The 18,758-nt window shown below is 39.3% G+C and overlaps 1 protein-coding gene across 3 annotated transcripts in view; it reads left to right on the top strand.

Annotated features, from left to right (window-relative positions):
• The window catches only part of CCDC85A (coiled-coil domain containing 85A), a 194,271-nt gene that overhangs the window by 126,594 nt on the left and 48,919 nt on the right, over positions 1–18,758 (top strand). For 2 of the 3 annotated variants that reach the window (XM_054728153.1, XM_028139889.2), the window contains exon 3: positions 8,142–8,218. The exons of the other annotated variant lie outside the window; for it this stretch is intronic. In XM_054728153.1, the coding sequence (XP_054584128.1) occupies positions 8,142–8,218 (77 nt within the window). The remainder of the gene's footprint in view (positions 1–8,141; positions 8,219–18,758) is intronic. 3 annotated transcript variants of the gene reach the window in all.

An 18,758-nucleotide genomic window follows, 5' to 3' on the forward strand; every position in this document is an offset into this window, starting at 1 on the left:
AAACATGCAACAGAATGCCATTTTCTTCCATTTTCCAAACACTTTCGTTTGGGAAGAGGAGGGACTTAAACAGATTTATGGTGATTATTTTCTGATACAAATGTTAGGACACAGACCCTGATTTTTTTTTTCTTGGTTTCTTGATTGATTTATACCAAAAATCATTGAATTTCAGTGTCCATTTAACTGTTTATTCTTCTAGAAAATAATAAATGAAAAAAAATCTGGACTGTTTAAAAATATAGCATTTACATGGTTAGAAGAATCACACTCATTTTTTTTTTTGTTTTTTTCTGTCAAAGCCTTCTCGGAAAATGATTCGATATTTACAGCCTTCATTCTAATTTTAATTTGATGTAATTAATTCAATTTTAATAAATAGGACAGCACATTGCTTTGTTTTCTTTTCCTTTGAAATGTGAGATTATTTTTCTCTTCACAAAGAAACAGCCTGTTTTGATGTGGACCACCTCTGAGGTGGCTCTGAGGTGGCTCTGGACAGCTCCGAGCCCCCCACTCCAGGCCAATTGACACCTGCCCAGGGCTCCCCACCTGTGCTTTCTCCTGGCCCCCAGTACAACCTCACAAGGAGTGGCTGGGAAGAGACTGGGTGAAACTCACATCCCTTCCAGTGGGTATTTGTAACCCAAAGGAAACCTTAGTAAGTAGATATCCAGCTGAAGGGCCTTTATATTGTATTCTAAGATATTAGTGGTAGAAACATATTTTGCATCCCCCACAGCTGTTTTTTTTAATATATTTTATTGATTTTTTTACAGAGAGGAAGGGAGAGGGATAGAGAGTTAGAAACATCAATGAGAGAGAAACATCGATCAGCTGCCTCCTGCATACCCCCTACTGGGGATGTGCCCACAACCAAGGTACATGCCCTTGACCGGAATCGAACCTGGGACCCTTCAGTCCGCAGGCCGACGCTCTATCCACTGAGCCAAACTGGTTAGGGCCCCCACAGCTGTTTTTTATCTAATTTCTTTGCTTTCAACATCCCCTTCTGCTCTCTCCTTCTCCCCCTCTTTCCCTCCCAACTGTACACAAACATATTTTTTTGGAACGTGATGAAAGCACATTTCAGATTTCTTATTGAAATGACCTACCAATGATTTGATCTGACATGATTTGAGGACCTCCATAAAGTTTTCATCCGAAGTTTAATGTACCAAAGAATGTTTTTCAAATGGCACAACAGAATTGATATTAGGCTCCATTTAAATATTGATCTGTCTTCCATGAGTGATTGAAGGGACCTATACTCTGAAATATCTCCTTTCAGGGCACTATCTACATAACTGACTTATTGGTTGACTCATTCAATACATTTTCTTTTGTGCCAGACACTGCTTTAGGCATGTGGAGTACATCACTCAGCACAACAAAGATCCCTGCCTTGAGGAGTTTACATTCTGATGGGGAGAAGCATTTTATACAATAAACATAACATGAACAAAGTGATCGGTGTTTTGAAGGAAACAAGTACAGCAGCCTAAAGGAAAATCATGAGTATGGGTTGGAGATGGGGACAGGTTGCAGGATTAAATGAGGTGGACTTGGTGAGTCTCATTGAGAAGCTGAGATTTGGACAGACTGGCAGGAGGTGAGGAAGTTAGCATCTATTTGGGGGACGAGCATTTCAGGAAGCTAGACCATGTTTGGGTGTTCAGGAACTGAAAGGAGGCTGCGTGGCTCGAGCAGAGGGTGTGATGGCATGATGTGGGAGAGGTACCAGGTGGCCAGAGCGTGTGGGCTCTGCTGGACTTTTTTAAGGACTTTGGTTCTTATGTGGTACAAAAACAGTGAGCTACTATAGGGTTTTGCATGGAGAATGATGTTCAGACTTAGTGTTTAGATAGAAAACCCTGGCTGCTGTGGATTTGAAATAGACTTTGAATGAAAATAGACTTGGGGGTGGAGGCAAGAATAGAAGCAGAGACACCAGTTAGGAGACTACTGTGAGGTTGGATTCTCGGGATATTTTAGAGGTAGGGTCAGTAGAATTTCCCAATGGATGGGACGTGGGTGTGTGACGAAGTGCAGCCAACATAGGCTAGGGTTTTGTCACAAGGGAGAAATAATAATCCAGAAATAATAATCCAGGAGTTTAGGTCTAAGTATAAACAGCCAAAAAGAGCACAAGGTTTTAAAAACTTAAGCAGTGGAGGAAGGTGACAAGACAAATATCCCTGTCTCCAACTGCTGTTACTTGCCTCTTCTTGACTGGATTTCAGGATCCGAGTCTTCAGTGCCTGTGCACTCATCATTCCTTCTGCCGGAAACTCTCTTCTCTAATAGCTTTGCGTGTAGTTGGCCTATTTCAGATCTAAGTCCGTAGAGAGCTCTTCTCAGGCCATGTTCCGTAATGCAGCTGTTCTTCCCCAAACCTCTCTAGACTAGGACTCTTGTTTTGTTGTCTTTATTGCACATGTCGCCTTCACAAAATATCCTATTTCTTTTCATGGTCCATCTTCCCCACTGGAATGTGGACTCTGTCAGTGCATAGACCTCGCTTACTGCCATGTCCCCTGTATCTAGAACTGTATCTAGCACACAGCAGGTAGTCTTGATATAAGTAAAACAAGTATGTGTTAGAAAAGTTAAGACATGAAAATAAATAACCTAAGTAAATAAAGAGATGTCATCATAAGTCACTCAATATATGTGATGCATTGACAAATGAATTAAGAACAAGGAAAACTAAAAGAAACCCATGGAATGGGAAGAATTGAAGATTGTAGAATTATTGAACTTCAGAGTTAAAGGGATCAGCCCAACAGCATACTCAGGTAGAAATCTTGGCAGAATCTTACTGATCTTTCTCTGAACACCTCCATCAACATGAAGTACATTATCATATTTTTCAATCTTTGGATATTTTACCTATTAGAAAGCTATTTTTCATACCATGCAAAAGAAGTTTTGGACTAGGCAGAGTGTATTGAGTATTTGGCCAGCGGACGTGTGGGCAGAGACCCGGAGCTAAGAGAAGTTGAGGACAATGAATGACCATGAACATGGAAGGAGTTGGACAGCAAATAGCTCTCACATTTCTTTTAGGCAGGCACAGAAAGCAGGGTTGGAGAAGAGTAGTATTAGTTTCGCAGATAATAGACTGGAGCGGTCCCTGACTCATTCTCTGTCAATAAAGCTGTCTGAGTTAAATATCCAGGCAAATCTGAAAATGCTGATCCCAGCAAGATTTTTTTTTTAAAAAAGTATCAAATTATAGTGAGAAATGTAATCACTTATACTTCTGGAGCTAATAGAAATTTGAAGTAGGCGGCTACTCTTTGCTTGCCTGAGGAAGGAAGAGAAACACTTTTAGTTGGAACAGTAATAATTTTTGAAATATAATTCTGAAGTAATTTTCTTCGTAATGTGTAAAAGCCTGTGGATGGTGGGATGAACTTGGGATTAATGCAATTGGTGTCTTTAGAGTTTGGGGTTGAATGAAGAGACTGCCTCCGGATTTGAAGTCAGTCCATTGGACTCTCTCGGGCACAAGGGGCCTGACTCTTAGCCACAGAAAAACTTACATCTGTAAACCCTGGATAGGTTAGTCTCCAAATGCTTGTTCTCTTTTACGCTCTTCCAAATGCTGTAATTTATCTTGGAATGGACCATCACCAGGTTTTATTTTCTTCCCTGAAACCAGACAGCACTTTGTCTAATCAAAACCACTCAGAAGTTTGACAAACCTTAGACAGTTGCAGCTACCAATGATAAACCTTTTATGTACAGCACTTAGAGTCCCCATGGGTGGTTTTCAGGATGGGTGTTTGCCTACAGAGAGAAACACCACTTTACAAACCAAGGGGGAATACGAGGGTTTAATATTTTGATCAGAGAATTTTCGAACTAGCAGAGGAAAAAGTTGAGCTACTTTGTATGATCAAGTGTATTTCGAGTAAATCGAAGTGAAATCAAGTGCAGGGTATTTGTCTAAGGGAAATATCAAGCTATTGTAAATGTAAATATCCTTTCAGAATATCTAAACGGGGAAAGAACAAGAGAGAACTTAGAATTTATCTATGTAAGAAGCTGGACATAGTGATGATTAGAAGATCCAAGATGGGAATGACTATGATGACCCAGCAATGAAACAAGATCTTTTGAATAGATTTGACCGATTCCCAGTGTTAGGTCAAGTTCACTGCCTTCTGGGCTTTATTCTTTCATTTACCAAATGAGCAGGGGATTGAGGACAGATTGGGTGAGGAAATCTCTAAGGTACACTCCAGTTCTAAAATTGGAATCATTTAGAAGATGGGAATTTAGTGGAATTCTTATGATGGTTTCTTACATTTGCTTAATTGCAAGAAGTGCTGCAGACTTTTATATGTAGGTTCAAATAAAAAGTGAGATACATGGAGAGAAATTGTTTCTGCTCTGAAAATATGCACAAGATTTACCCAAAGACCATCTTGAGAACGTGGTTGGATTCTCACCTTGGTATCGTTTGCTTAACCTTGCTTTTCTAATGTGTAGCTGTCATAGGTTTCCCCTGGTGGAAAGCGAAATAAAATAACTTTGGGGGAAATTGAAATCACTGCCTGCATAGCTGTCTTGACATTGGCTTTTCAGATCCGGACTGTGGGAGCAACCTGGCCTTTCCTCCTTTTGCTCCCCAGTCTTTCCCTTTGCTTCCTTCTTGTGACTCCCCTCTCTCCCTGTTTACAACAGGATTATTCCTGGCTCCCAGCCCTTGTCCATCTTGTGGCTCCACTCCCATCTCTCTGGCTATCAAACTGCTATTGACCCATTAAGCTCAGGTTTCTCCTTCGAAGAACTATGACCGATATTGCTCTTTCTGTACTGCTGTTTGGCATGCTTTAGCACTGAATTTCGGCTCACCTTATTGTTTTATTTGTTGCCTTCTCTCCCTCCCCCCCTCCAAACTGGTAATATACTTCTCCAATACACTGCACATCTATGTAGAATATAGCTCAGTATTTGGCTGTTTTTCAGGGGGGCCTTGATGCTCATTCTCAGAGTTCTGAAAGCCAAAATGGCATTTTGAAATCTCAATGTTACTAGGTATGAGCCACTGGTATAAAGCATAGGGATCAATTCCATTGATAGGATATCCTAACGCAGTTGTGTGTGCGAGTGAGTGTACTTTATAAGTAGAAAGAACTCCAGTCTTCGTCAGACACTTTTCTCAGGTCAGTGCACAACTGGGCTCCACCTCCCCGGGTGCAGTGGAAGACCAGCTGTTTTACAGTCGGCACCACTCTCTCTGGAAGTCCCTGTGGAAGGAAGAAAAAGGAGGCCGCAGGGGGAAGGCGCTGCAGCAGACAGGGCCAAATATGTCCCTCTGGGTCAGAAGGAGCTCCTTTCTCAAACACTACATTTCAGGTTTTTTAAATAATGATCACTTAGGATGAGGATGGGGATTATGATGTGAATATTTTGAAAGTATGGAGCTTCTTACTTTACAAATGTCCACATATTTTCTATCCCATTATTCCTTATGTACTAATAGTTAGGCTTAGCTAGTTTATGGTGCAATAACAAAATAAACCTTGAAACCCTAAGGGATTAACAAAATAAGTATTTGTTTTTCTCTCACTCCCCAAAGGATTGGGTGGTTTTCCCAGTGTCTCATCATAAAGGGATTCGGGGACTCAGTGATGACCTTACAGTATATTTTAGAAAAATGTTTGTCTATTCCACTCCCATTTAATGATTATATAATCAGTTTCCTGATGAATAAAACAACTAACAGCATGCGTTCTCTTATTTATGCATGCAGATCAGCTATTCTTCCTGTTTCCCTCCCACCCCCAGAAGTTTTCTCATTTGTTTTATCCCTTCATTGTGAAGTAATAATTGCAGCAGAGACTTAGGGCTGAGCCTGGAACAGTAGGGCCTTCTGGATCACAGCATATGGGCGTGGAATCCTTAAGTGGAATTTGTGCTCTGAGGAACCTAAGACTTGCGATAGCTGGTCATCTTTTCATCCCAACTCTAGAGCAGTAGTACCTGAGAAAAATCAGTGCCACAGTAAATATTTGTTGAATGAATGAACTCACAACACCCTTAGGTTTGTCTTTATCATAAAGCTATTTTTTCCCATTATTTTACCTGTGTAAAATATTCCCTAGCTTTTCCTATATTTGAGTTGAATGCTTTGAAACAAAGCTTTGAACTTCACCTACTGCAATTTGACATTAAAAATTGGAGAAAGGAATGTTTTCCAAATTTAGGAATTTACTCCCCCCATTTTTTTGTACTGATGTAACTTTTGAAATACAAATAGAAACTTAGTGAAAGCATCACATCAAATATGTAAACTGCAAAGATTTAAAAATAAGAGAAATAGATGAAAGAGACTGAACTGAATTAAAATCCATTTAGTGACATTTTTCAAATATCACCTGAAGCACTCTGTATGGTCATTTCAGCTGCTTTAAGTATTACAGCCTCAGGCATGGTATAGTGTAGGGACAGTAAAGGTCAGATGTAAATTGTGGACAAATGAGGAAAGAAATGTGTTTGTTCATGGTCTAAATAGAATGTTTGGGACCACTTTTCACGTGGATGGCCCTTCTCAAGCGGCTGTCTAGAGTTGAAACTGGGGCTTGCAAAACTGTACATCAGGCAATCTACATTCACATCTCCATGATCCACAAATTACGTATTCATTTGCTAGAGTAAAGCAGATTCATGAAATCAATATGCTTGTTATTCATTTATGCCGTATACTTTTTTTTTTCAATTTGGAAGAATCTATAAAGCAAACTCTTAACATTTCATTGAGCTAAAAAATGAGAGCGTATTTCTAGCAAATGTCTTCAGTTTCCTTCCTCTTGTGTTTCCATGTTGTAAGAGGATCGCTCAAGGCTATGTTCTCCATTGGTGTGAGATCCGTGGGTGGTCATGTTCATGTCAGCGATAACGACTTTCTGCAAATATTTGTGAAAACAGGCTTGTGTAAAGTCGTCAGGGATGAGCTTAGGTGCTACACTTGTGAATTAAGGACTGGAAGTTCTTATGTATTTTAAGAAAATAAAATGTTGATTTGGAGGTCACAAATGTGAAATTGAGGTCATATAATCTATTTCCATATAAAAATTATAGAGTTTCCATGATGAATTTCAGATCAAGATATTAATTTGCATCAATATTCATCCTACATTGAGACTGTTAGGGGCTCCAAACACTTGCCTCTTACACGCACTGAGGAAGATCTGCTTTAATGCTAACTCTGCAAATATGCTCTGGATTCTGTGTTATGTACATTTACCTGAAATGTTTGTTCTTGGGTAATGAGTGGCAGCTTGTTCTCTATGATGTGCTTGAATACTTTCACTTTTATGAAAAATATTACTGTCAGATTGTTCCTCAAAATGAGATCCCTTTCCTGATGTAAAGCTGTGCACTTTCGAGTTTCACTAGGGAACAGGAAAAGCATGATGCTGACTGTGAGCTCAGCACACACCTGAGTTTGTGATGAAATTAAAACGAGAATTTCAAGTCTGCCCCTGGTGAACCTGGAGATTTTGGGGAAACTTGGGTCTCTGTTACACACAGCCAAAATGACAGTCAAAATCCAGCCTAACTCTCATTATTTAGCCCTTTCATAGCCATTCTCTGAATTACCGTCTTAATATCTGTAGATCTGTGACAAGAACAAAATGTTGGTCTTAACATCTGAAATATTTATTGGTATAATGAAGGGAACTGGCTATTTGAAACATTATTTTCTATTTTTAATATGACCTTGTAATTTATTTTGGTTATAATTAACATTACAAAAGTCTTATGCGTGGTGCAGCTCATTGAAAGCCCAAAATGCACAAAATAAGTCGAAAAGAAGAAACAGCTGTCTTCAAGATGTCTAATGTTCTGAGGACTACATAGTGCCGCAAAAGCCTACAATCCCACCACCTATATAAATTTCTCGAATTCTCCTTAACATTGTCCAATTGTTCAAACTGCTTGTAGTTTCAATAGCTTCTGTTATTGTTTTTCTGGGGAAGGAAACTTGTTTTTTTTCTTTTCTTTTTTTAAGTAACAGATTTAGTAGTCACTACCTGATTTGAATAAATCAAGCCAGAAATATCCTGACAGTGCACCAAACAAGACCTGTGTGTATAATGTGAGTTCTTTCTTTTCAATTTTAGAATCAACCTTGTCCTATGTTAGGCAGCTGGAGGCAAGAGTAAGACAGCTGGAGGAAGAGAATCGCATGCTGCCCCAGGTGGGTGACTTCAAGAAGCTCGTAGCTAGTCAGTGTCATTTGAGTTGTAGCATTTTATTTGGAGTTTGAAGTTTCAATTACATTTTCTCCTTTAAATGATAGAAATCATTTTGTAAGTAGCCATTCATCAGTGTGGAGTGTGATTACTTTTCATAATGGCCATCATATTATGCAGGTTCTTAAACTGTGACAATAAAAGATGCAGATGTCTGAAATAAGAATGTAAAGTAATTTTGGAAGGAAGAAGAAAAGAAAAATGAAAGGAAATAGAAAGTACTGTGATAGCACTGCTCGTATACATTATGCATGTCGTTGGTGAAGATAGAGAAGGTGCTTGTATTTAAATAAAAATTTTGCTAATTTGTGAGGTAGGGAAAGCTTAGGTAGATTGAAGCTGTCATATTTTAATTAAATTAGCACGTTCTAAAGTTCTTTGTGATATAATTGAACCTTTCAGCACAACAAGGTGATGGCAGTAATTGACAGTTTTTACTTTGGGTCCTCATTTCTTTTCCCTGGTGAATGTAAAGTGTGCTTTGTCTGGGGCTTACTGCCTGCCATCTATTTTCCTTATAAAATTATTTCCATGGGCCAAATTCTTGGTGAAATGATCTTGGTCCTTTGAGGGGGTGGTTCTTGGGAAATGTTCTGTGAGGAGTTGAGCGAATCTGATTCTAGGTTGCTTCCCTTTACAGACATGTAGACAGCAACGTATTTTAATATTTCATAAAAGTGAACTTTCTAAGCATGTTCGCTATTGTTCTTTGCACATTTTGGTGATTATTTCTATCTCATAAGTGACTAAGGGAAAATTAAAACTCAAATAGCTAGTAATAGTAGTTTAAATGGAAATACAAAGACCGGTTACAGTGCAGGAGGAGAAATAGAAACATTAGTACAAATATGCTTTGGGAAGACACTTTAGGTCTTTTCAAATCCTGTTTTGTTTTGTTAAATGACTTTTGGTCAGTAATGATGGTTTGGACTGTCGGGATCTGCCTGTGAGAATGCCTTTCTCTTCTTCCACTGGCCAACCATCTGGCTAGAAATCATGAACTTAAATGATCTCCCTTCTCAAACTACACATATGTTAAAACTCATGATGACAGAAAGGGTCATTTGTACCATGAAATAAAGTACATGTAGAGTTTTTTTCTTTGCCTTCTATACTTTTCATTTTCAAATTTTCTTTGCCATTTTTCCTTTTTTATTGGATTCACTGTATGACTGCTAGGGTCCTGATCCAAAAAATGAAAAAAATATAATTAGTGGATTATGAACACTATCTATGGTTATACCATCTCAGAGGCAACTGGGGATGTAAATGAAAAGAGAGAGAGAGAAAAAAAAAAAGATGTTTCTTAGTTTTCCTGTGAGTGGAAATGCTGGCATCAACATCAAAATGCTAACGTGTGTGTTATCTTATCGAAAAAGAGGGACTACAAACGTGAAAATGATTACAAGGTTGATTTCTAAAAATCTGCAAACGTGAGTGTTAGAGGTCTTGAAGGGAAATCAGAAGCCTTCATCTATACTTGATATGTTTGTATATTAAATATACAGTGCTTACACAGTTAAGAGTACTTTCAAGGTATAAAGTGTTCAAGCAAATGTTTTTAAAATTATCTGCTATTTTCTATCAAAGAAGATTGTTTTGTTTTTTCTCCACAAGAAGTGGCTAGGAAAGATTGTGTTTTATTGAATCTAAGGTGTTACTGATGTGAGATGCCCCAGTATCATATGTACCATAAAGAAGAAAAAAAAAAGATGTCAATTATTTCTAGTCAGATTCTTGCTAATATCAGAGATGGTAAAATGGAAAAATATATAGAATTAAACAGCTATGTATGTGCCCAAATTACTTTAATTCAAAGAAAAATCCATTGTTTTAAATAATATGCAAAGAAAACAATAGCTCTCTCTCAATTCAAAAGTAATATTTCCATTAAATTTCTGTACTTGTTAGTGACGTTTTCATTTACAGCTAAAATACATACGATAGAATCACCAGTTACAATTACTTGGTAGAAACACAACTGAAATGAACATAGACAGTGAGAGTCATAAAAGGGAATCCTTGTGGAAGACTGGGACTTGGGCGGGGAAACACACAGGCTATGCAATTTTAGACGTCACTGGGACTGTTACAAATAATTATGTGATTTCCCCGCAGAAACGATTTCTGATTGCATGATGTTAGCTGATTTGCAAGGTCAATTCAATGCAACAAGCTAACATCACTGCATAAAATAGTCTCAGTATCTAAAAACTTGATTTTCAGTTTAAGAGCTTTCTCACTGTGCAGTTGATTAGAAGGAATTCTTTTTTGTTCCCAAGTTTTAAAAAATATGACCACTTGTCATTGGATAAATAGGAATAAGAATATAGTTGGCAATTGATATTCAAGTATATCAAATATCTTTTGTGGCTGGGTCCAGCTTCTTTGCTGATAATTTAGTGTTTAGAATAATTATGTAAAGCATTTTCCCGGAGGATGAAATCTCCATGCTCATTTTTATTCCTTATATAAAATTGCATATAATGAAAAGAAAGTCACAACTTTTCCCTAGCTATGCATATTTTAAAATAAGCAAAGTGAGTGTCATAAATGCTGTGGATTTCTCTCTGGTTAGATGCAAAGGCTTCCATTTCTTAATTTATACATGACAAGGTTCCACCCAGCTCTTAAATTTTGTAGGCCTGAGTGTAAATAAAGTTTGGGTCCAGTCTTATACCCATGCAAAGTTACCAAATCCTAGAATGAAAGGTTTATATGCAAGAACAGAGAGAAAACCGTAATAAAGACTGAGTTGGTTCTACCCAGTGGTACAAAGGAGCCCACAGGAAGTGTAGATGGAATATTAATATGTTCCATGGCAGGCCAACTACACATATGTTCCAAACTAACATATGTGTAGTTTGCCCAGGGAGCACAGAGCTCTTAGCTCTGCCATGGTTTCTAGAATATCCTACAAGACAATTGAGCTGTACCTTAAATCTAATTTGTGAACACAGTTACCAAAGGTGTCCTAAAATATGAAGTCTCATTATTTTCAGAAAATGCAGTGGTATTTGATAGGTATTATTTGAGAAGGAAATGCCTTTTTTGTAAACTTTTTATTTTGATAGGAAGACAATATGAGATCTACCCTCTTAAAGATCTTTACATGTACAATACAGTATTGTTTTCTATTGGTATGCGTTTGTCATTAGATCTCAGAACTTATTCAGCTTCCATAACTGAAATTGTATACATGTTGACTATCAACTCCCCTTTCCCCCTAATCCCTGACAACCACCATTCTTTCTTTCAATGAATTTGACTATTTTAGATATCTCATATAAATGGAATCATGTGGAATTTATCATTTTGTGACAGCTTATTTCACTTGGCACATTACCATGTGATCCAGCTATCTTACTTCTGGATATTTATCCTAACGAATTGAAATTAGAATCTCAAAGAGATATCTGTATTTCCATGTTCACTGCAGTACTATTTACAACAGCCAAGATGCAGAAGCAACCTAACTGTCCATCAGCAGATGAATAAAGAAAATATGGTGTATACATACAATGGGAGAGGAATTGGCCTTTAAAAAGCAGGAAATCCTGCAATATGTGACAACATGAATGATCCCTGAATGTGCTTCCTGAAAGTTGGTGCAAATGATCACTAACGATCACTTGAACTTAGGTATTTCTTAAACACATAAACATGTTTTAAAATTACACTTAAAAATATTTCAAAGAATTGCATCTAACCTCTCAAATACTAAAACTGCTCAGACTGGCCTGTGAACTCCATTCTGTGTATATTTAATGTGAGATGAGCCCTAAATGAAGTTTGTGTGTTAAATATAGCTGCTATATATTAAGTTTGACTAACTTTTAAATCAAGTGAGGTAGAGTCATGCACAGTAAAATAAGTAGGAATTTATGAAATGAAAGACCCAATATGGTGTAAAATTATTGTAAGGAATTTTATATCAAATTTAAAAATATATTTTTATTGATTTCAGAGAGGAAAAGAGAGGGAGAGAGAGATAGAAACATCAATGATGAGAGAGAATCATTGATTGGCTGCCTCCTGCATGCCCCCTACTGAGGATTGAACTGGCAATCCAAGCATGTGCCCTGACTAGGAATCAAATCATGACCTCCTGGTTCATAGGTTGGCGCTTAATCACTGAGCCACACTGGCTGGTCAGAATTTTATATCAAGTTTAAATGGAACATACCTATTACCTATATACTTTTACACATAAACACAAACTTTCTGTGGATAAAGATCTTCAGAGTTGGATAAAGCCTTATATATTACATCGGGCAATCCTCTCTTTCAGTAAAGGCATAAAAGGTTCAGAGGGGCGGAGACAGCTGATTAAGGGCCGACTCAGGCCAAGACGTAGGCCTGTTCAGTGTTCTCTCTAGCACATACACAGTGCCTCCTTTAGTCACTTCATAACATTTATAAAATTCAATGTATTATTAAATCTGTTTTTATCTTACTGTCAAATTCTTTTTTTACCATGTCTTAAAAATTAACGTGGTATCTGATTAGCCATCTAAGATTTCTTAAAACATTTATTCTGTTTCTGCTTTAAGGGAAATATTCTATATTTCTTAAATTTGTAAGAATTCATTGTAGTCTTCACTCTGACACATTTTTTAAATACTTTAGAATCAAAGTTTGGTTGTACAAACACATATACTCAAATTTGCATGAAAAATTCATACTTTACAGGATGTAGTCAGAGGAGGCAGGGGGTAGGCGGGTAGGGGCACAGATAGTTACAGTTACAGTAGTAGTTTTCAAGGTATATACCCATAAAGTTTAATATTTTAGCCCAAATTCAGACACCTTGCTTGGATCTCTCTGCTCATTCCATTGTCCTTTCCTTGATGGTCATGAGGATTTTTAATTCAGACCTAGTCAGTATGATTATGTACGGAATCTGCAATGAAATCTCTTAGCTAGGAAATAACTTAATGTGGATGATACAGAAGACCATTCTGATGATTTCATTATAGATAACGAATTGAAATTAGAATCTCAAAGAGATATCTGTATTTCCATGTTCACTGCAGTACTATCTTCAAAAGTACTGTCTTTTGAAGACACTAGTCACTATTCAGACATAACAGTGAGGTAAAAACTATTTTACCTATTAAACAAAACTGTTATCACCTCTTCTGTGTTGAGCTTCGATTTTGCATCATTGTAGGGCTCGAGACTTGAAACAAGTTTGCTGAGATGCCAAAGTCAATTAAGTACGTTTGTTAAAAGTCCCATCGGGAAATCTGTTCCCTTCATCCAGTGTTCTGGCACCAGCATCTGTTTGGAAAGCACTCTGATCTCCTCCGTGCTCCAGAGGCCCTCTCCAAACCAAACTACCTTCCTCTTGAGACCAGCATCTTAGAGAGGTTCCCAGGAGCAGTAAAAGGTGCCTGCCTGACTGCCCAGTGGCCTATGCCTGCCCCAGGGCTGGGGCTCAGCAAGTGGGTCTGAGAGCCATGGCAACTGGGAGCACTATTGAAGGGGCCCCTTTCAGCAAGTGGTTCTAGTTCTGTTGTGCTGGCAGGCAAATAAGAGTCTAATTTTAGGAATGGGAATGAAAAGTCTCCCCCTCCTGTAATTTGGTGACAGTGTGGCCTCACACTGCAATCTTTCAGTGCATGGGGAAGAGGCAGGGCCATTCCAGAGCAGTTTCTGAACAAAGGGAAAGAACCTGTTACTGTTGCCAGAAGTGCTGGGGGAAGGGGCACAGGAGCTAAAGAAATGGAATAGTTCACTTCCATGGCAACCACCCCAGATCCCTGGTCAAGTCTCTGAAAAGCTCCCTCTGTCCTGTGCTTATGCAGATCATGGTGCTCAGGGCAGAGAGGGGCGGATTCTCTCTGACACATGGATTTCCCCAGGTGCTTTTTCTTTTTTGCTGTGGAGACACTTGCTATGGTTGTTCCCCTTTCTCCTTTTCACATTTTTCTGACTTTGTTTTGCAAGTCATTTTTGTCTTCTGGGACCATAAATACAGTATATGGCTCATATAGGGCTTGAATTGCTCTAAAAGTAGCATAGGGTAATGCTTCCCAGGATACTTAAAGCAAGTGGTGGTGTTCTTTGTTATTTTCATGGAAATTACCTTTCTGGCCCTCCTCTGAGGAGTAATATGTGCCAAAAAAATTTTTTTTTCATGGATAGGAATTCCTTGTTGCAAAACCTGAGTAGAATCTGGATGTTACTGATAAGAGAAAAAAAAGTTAAACCATTAAGGATTGGTTGCTGCTAGAATCACATTGGGGAAAAATGGACTCCACTGGAGGAATCGTGCATATGGATTATCATTTTCTCTAAATCACCATGATTTATGTAATTAAAGAAAAGAAAGATGGCTTTTAGGTATAGTTCTATAGAGTTTTCAGAGGATAGGTGGGAGCTACCCCAGTGGTGTGGGTGTAGTGGAATAAAAGAGGCAAATAGATTTGGAAAATAAATTTATGGGGGGAAAAGTCATGCTGGAGAACATAAATAAATGGAGACTGGATTAAGGGAAAAGTTAAATTTTTCAGAGAGGATATCGAAGAGTAAAATTCATAGGGAAATGTCTAAGGCGACATGGAAGGCTTGTACAACATCGTCTATGCTTCTCCTCATGCTTAAGGGCTTGTGTTTGAGGATCTGGTACGTGATAAGAAGTTTTCATTCTAGTGAGAGAAAATAGGTGAGCTGCAATGCATAGAAAATATAATTATGCCACTTATTAAACTTATTAACTGGAATTATTGAATTTAAAAAGTGGTCAGTTATTATGGACATTGGTATCAATAATGTTTAACAGTGCTGCCTTTTATATATCTACACTGGCATGTTAGTAATTCTATCACTAGTGGATGTTAAATTGTTTTGTGGGTTTTTTTGTAGTAGCCATAAAAATAGCAGCATTCCTGTTACTTGTCCTTGACAGAATTTGTCACACACAAAAAAATGATGGGACTCTGAGCATCAAGTTTTGCTGTGCAGTCATCTCAAATAGAGTCACAGATGTATGAATGAGAAGCAATATGGAGGAATTTTGAGATGGAACTATAAGAGAAATTAATGGTGCCTTGTCAAAATGGTTTTCTATACTTTTTGCTTTTATTTTTAATCTAAATTGAAGTCAAAAGTTTAAAAAAAATAAGTATGTAACAGTCCTTTTCTAATTGGGTAAGGAATAGAAAGTGGAAAATCTTGGGTAGTGTTTGATTTCAGAATTAAATTAAATGTAAATTCTATTGCACAGCCCATTCAATCTCTGTTCCCTGCTGGAGATCACTACCTCCGTGGCTGATGTACCTAAGGCAGCATCTAAACCATGCTGTTCTCTTCTTCATTCTGGTTCAGACCTTTCCTCCAGTGGGGTGTAGGCATTTTTCATGTAAAAGCGCTTCTAGTTTCTTTCTTTGCCGTAGCCTGAGCAAAGTGAAGGTGCTTCTAACACATAAGAAACTAAAGTCGGTGCCTCTTGATAATTGGTAATTACCTATATCTTCTAAATGTAAAGTAGACAAGTATAAATGTACTAGAGGCCCGATGCACGAAATTCATGCATGGGGGGGGGGCATGTCCCTCAGCCCAGCCTACACCCTCTCCAATCTGGGACCCCTCGAGGGATGTCCAACTGCCCATTTAGGACAGTAGACATCCCTCTCACAATCCAGGACTTCTGGCTCCCAACTGCTTGCCTGCCTGCCTTCCTGATTGCCCCTAACCACTTCTGTCTGCCAACCTGATCACCCCCTAACCACTCTGTTGCCAGCCTGATTGATGCCTAACTGCTCCCCTGCCAGCCTGATTGCCCCTAACTGCCCTCCCCTGAAGGCCTGGTCACCCCTAACTGTCCTCCCCTGCAGGCATGGTCACCCCTAACTGCCCTCCCCTGCAGGCCTGGGTCCCCCCCAACTGCCCTCCCCTGCAGGCCTGGTCACCCCGAACTGCCCTTCCCTGCAGGCCCAGTTGCCCCTAACTTCCCTCCTCTGCCGGCCTGGTCACCCTTAACTGCCCTCCCCTCCAGGCCTGATCACCCCCAACTGCCCTCCCTTGCAGGCCTGGTCCCCCCCAACTGCTCTCCCCTCCTGGCCTGATCGCCCACAACTGCCCTCCCTTGCAGGCCTGGTCCCTCTCAACTGCCTTCCCCTGCTGGCCATCTTGTGGTGGCCATCTTGTGTCCACATGGGGGCAGCCGTCTTGTGTGTTGGAGTGATGGTCAATTTGCATATTACTCTTATTAGATAGGATTATAGGCAGTATTTATATTGCCTAAATGTAAATATCTATAATAATAAAAGCATAATATGCTAATTAGATCGGACAGCCGAACGACCTTCCAGACATCCTTCCGGATGAAGCCGCAGCAGTGGGGGCTGAGGCAGAGGCAGTTAGGGGCGATCAGGCAGGCAGGCGAGCAGTTAGGGGCGATCAAGCAGGCAGGTAGAGTGGTTAGGGGTGATCAGGCAGGCAGGCAAGAGGTTAGGAGTAATCAGGCAGGAAGGCAGAGGGGTTAGGGGCAATCAGACAGGCAGGCGAGTGGTTAGGGGTGATCAGGTAGGCAGGCAGAGTGGTTAGGGGCAATCAGGCAAGCAGGCAGGTGAGCAGTTAGGAGCCAGCGGTTCCCAGTTGTGAGAGGGTGCAGGTCGGGCTGAGGGACCCCCCCTCACCGCCCCCCCCCCCATGCATGAATTTCATGCACCAGGCCTCTAGTATTATACATAAAAGATGTAATGTAGACAAATAATTATATTCTTGGAAAAATAAGGCAGTTTAAATAAATTTCTCAGTGATTTGAGATTTTATTAAATTATATTTAAAAGGCTATCCTGTGTGAAAAATAAGAAAAATATAACTGTCGTTTTAGAAAGTGGGGACATGGTCAGCAGTGACTTTGGACTGCTGGTAACCAGTGGTTAAAGGAGGCCCTGTGACATGCTGGGGCAGACACTGATGGAGATCAGCGGCCCTGGGTGGTGGCAGATCAGCTGCTGGGCCAGGATGCCCCTGACCTCTGTGTGGCCACTGTGCCTTGTAAAGGAGAGGGTTGTCCTAGGTCAGTGGTCGGCAAACTCATTGTCAACAGAGCCAAATATCAACAGTACAACCATTAAAATTTCTTTTGAGAGCCAAATTTTTTTAACTTAAACTTCTTCTAACGCCACTTCTTCAAAATAGACTCGCCCAGGCCGTGGTATTTTGAGGAAGAGCCACACTCAAGGGGCCAAAGAGCCACATGTGGCTCGCGAGCCGCAGTTTGCCGACCACTGTCCTAGGTGATGTGGCAGCTCTCAGTTCTGTAATCCATGACTCTATCTGGAGAAAGTCTGTGTTCATATGTGATGTCCACACAAGATCGGGGTGCCCCTTTTTATTTTGATGTAAAATTTTTTAAAACTACAACTTAATACCATACTTGTTCTTTTATTTACAGCTGCTGATTTATGTCATTGTGAGTTATTCTCCCTCTTTGGGTTCTGATGTTAATAAAATCTCATCAGATATCTATTACATTTATTTAAACCCCATACAGCTGGGGGTATATATCTTTGAGATTCATATCACATCAAATATGTGTATAGTGGAGCTCATGTACTAGTCTTAAGCCGTGTTAGCTTTTGTGTGTTTTGAGAGATAATGTGCATCCTCTGAAGGTTTATTTTTATTCATTATATAAAATTATGTGTAATGAACTGAAAGGCACTAGTTTTCCCTACCAATATACTTATCTAAGACTAAAACGAGTGTGATAAGTCCTTATGGCTTTTTCTTTGGCCAGGTGCTTTATTGGTAAGTGTGGTTCTTTTCCAGTCCTGAATATTCTGAGTCCAAGGATAAAAGAAAGCTCGGGGCCGTGTCTTGTCCCCATGCAAAGTTACCAGGTCCCAGAATGAGGGGGGGGTCTTTACTGGAGAACAGAGAGAGAAACATGTGGAGGCGGCGTGGGTTCTCTCCAGTGGTAGAGAGGCGCTCACAGGAAGCACACGTGGAATATTGTCATCGCCTGTGGCTCTTCGCTCTGCCATGGTCTCTGTGGTAGCCTACAAGCATCCTAGAGCTGGACTTTATATCCAGTTCAGAAACACAGTATTTCAGAGAGCCCAAAATTATGAAGTCTTGTTACTTTTTGAAAAGGAAATGCCTTTTAAAAGTTGATACAAATCACAGTTAAAGATCCCCTGAACTTAGGATATTTTCTTGAGTACATAAACTAATGTAAACAATTTTTAAAAATGACATGTAAAATATTTCAAATGATGTCATGTAATGAATGGAGACATGATATTTCAGAGGGAGAAAAAGTTAAATAATGAGATAATAACAGTATATAGGACATGTTAGAAAATTAACTTATTTACCTCTATACCGAAAGAATGTATAGTCTTTATTTTAAAATGTAATATATTTTTTCAGTAATTCCATTCAGAGATAAGCCAAAATAAATTACTGTGAGAAAAAAAACAAACCCATGAGTTAGCATACATTAATTTTTACATTGACTAGACTGAG

The sequence above is a fragment of the Eptesicus fuscus genome, chromosome 16 (genome assembly GCF_027574615.1).
Source record: "Eptesicus fuscus isolate TK198812 chromosome 16, DD_ASM_mEF_20220401, whole genome shotgun sequence".
NCBI lineage: Eukaryota > Metazoa > Chordata > Mammalia > Chiroptera > Vespertilionidae > Eptesicus > Eptesicus fuscus.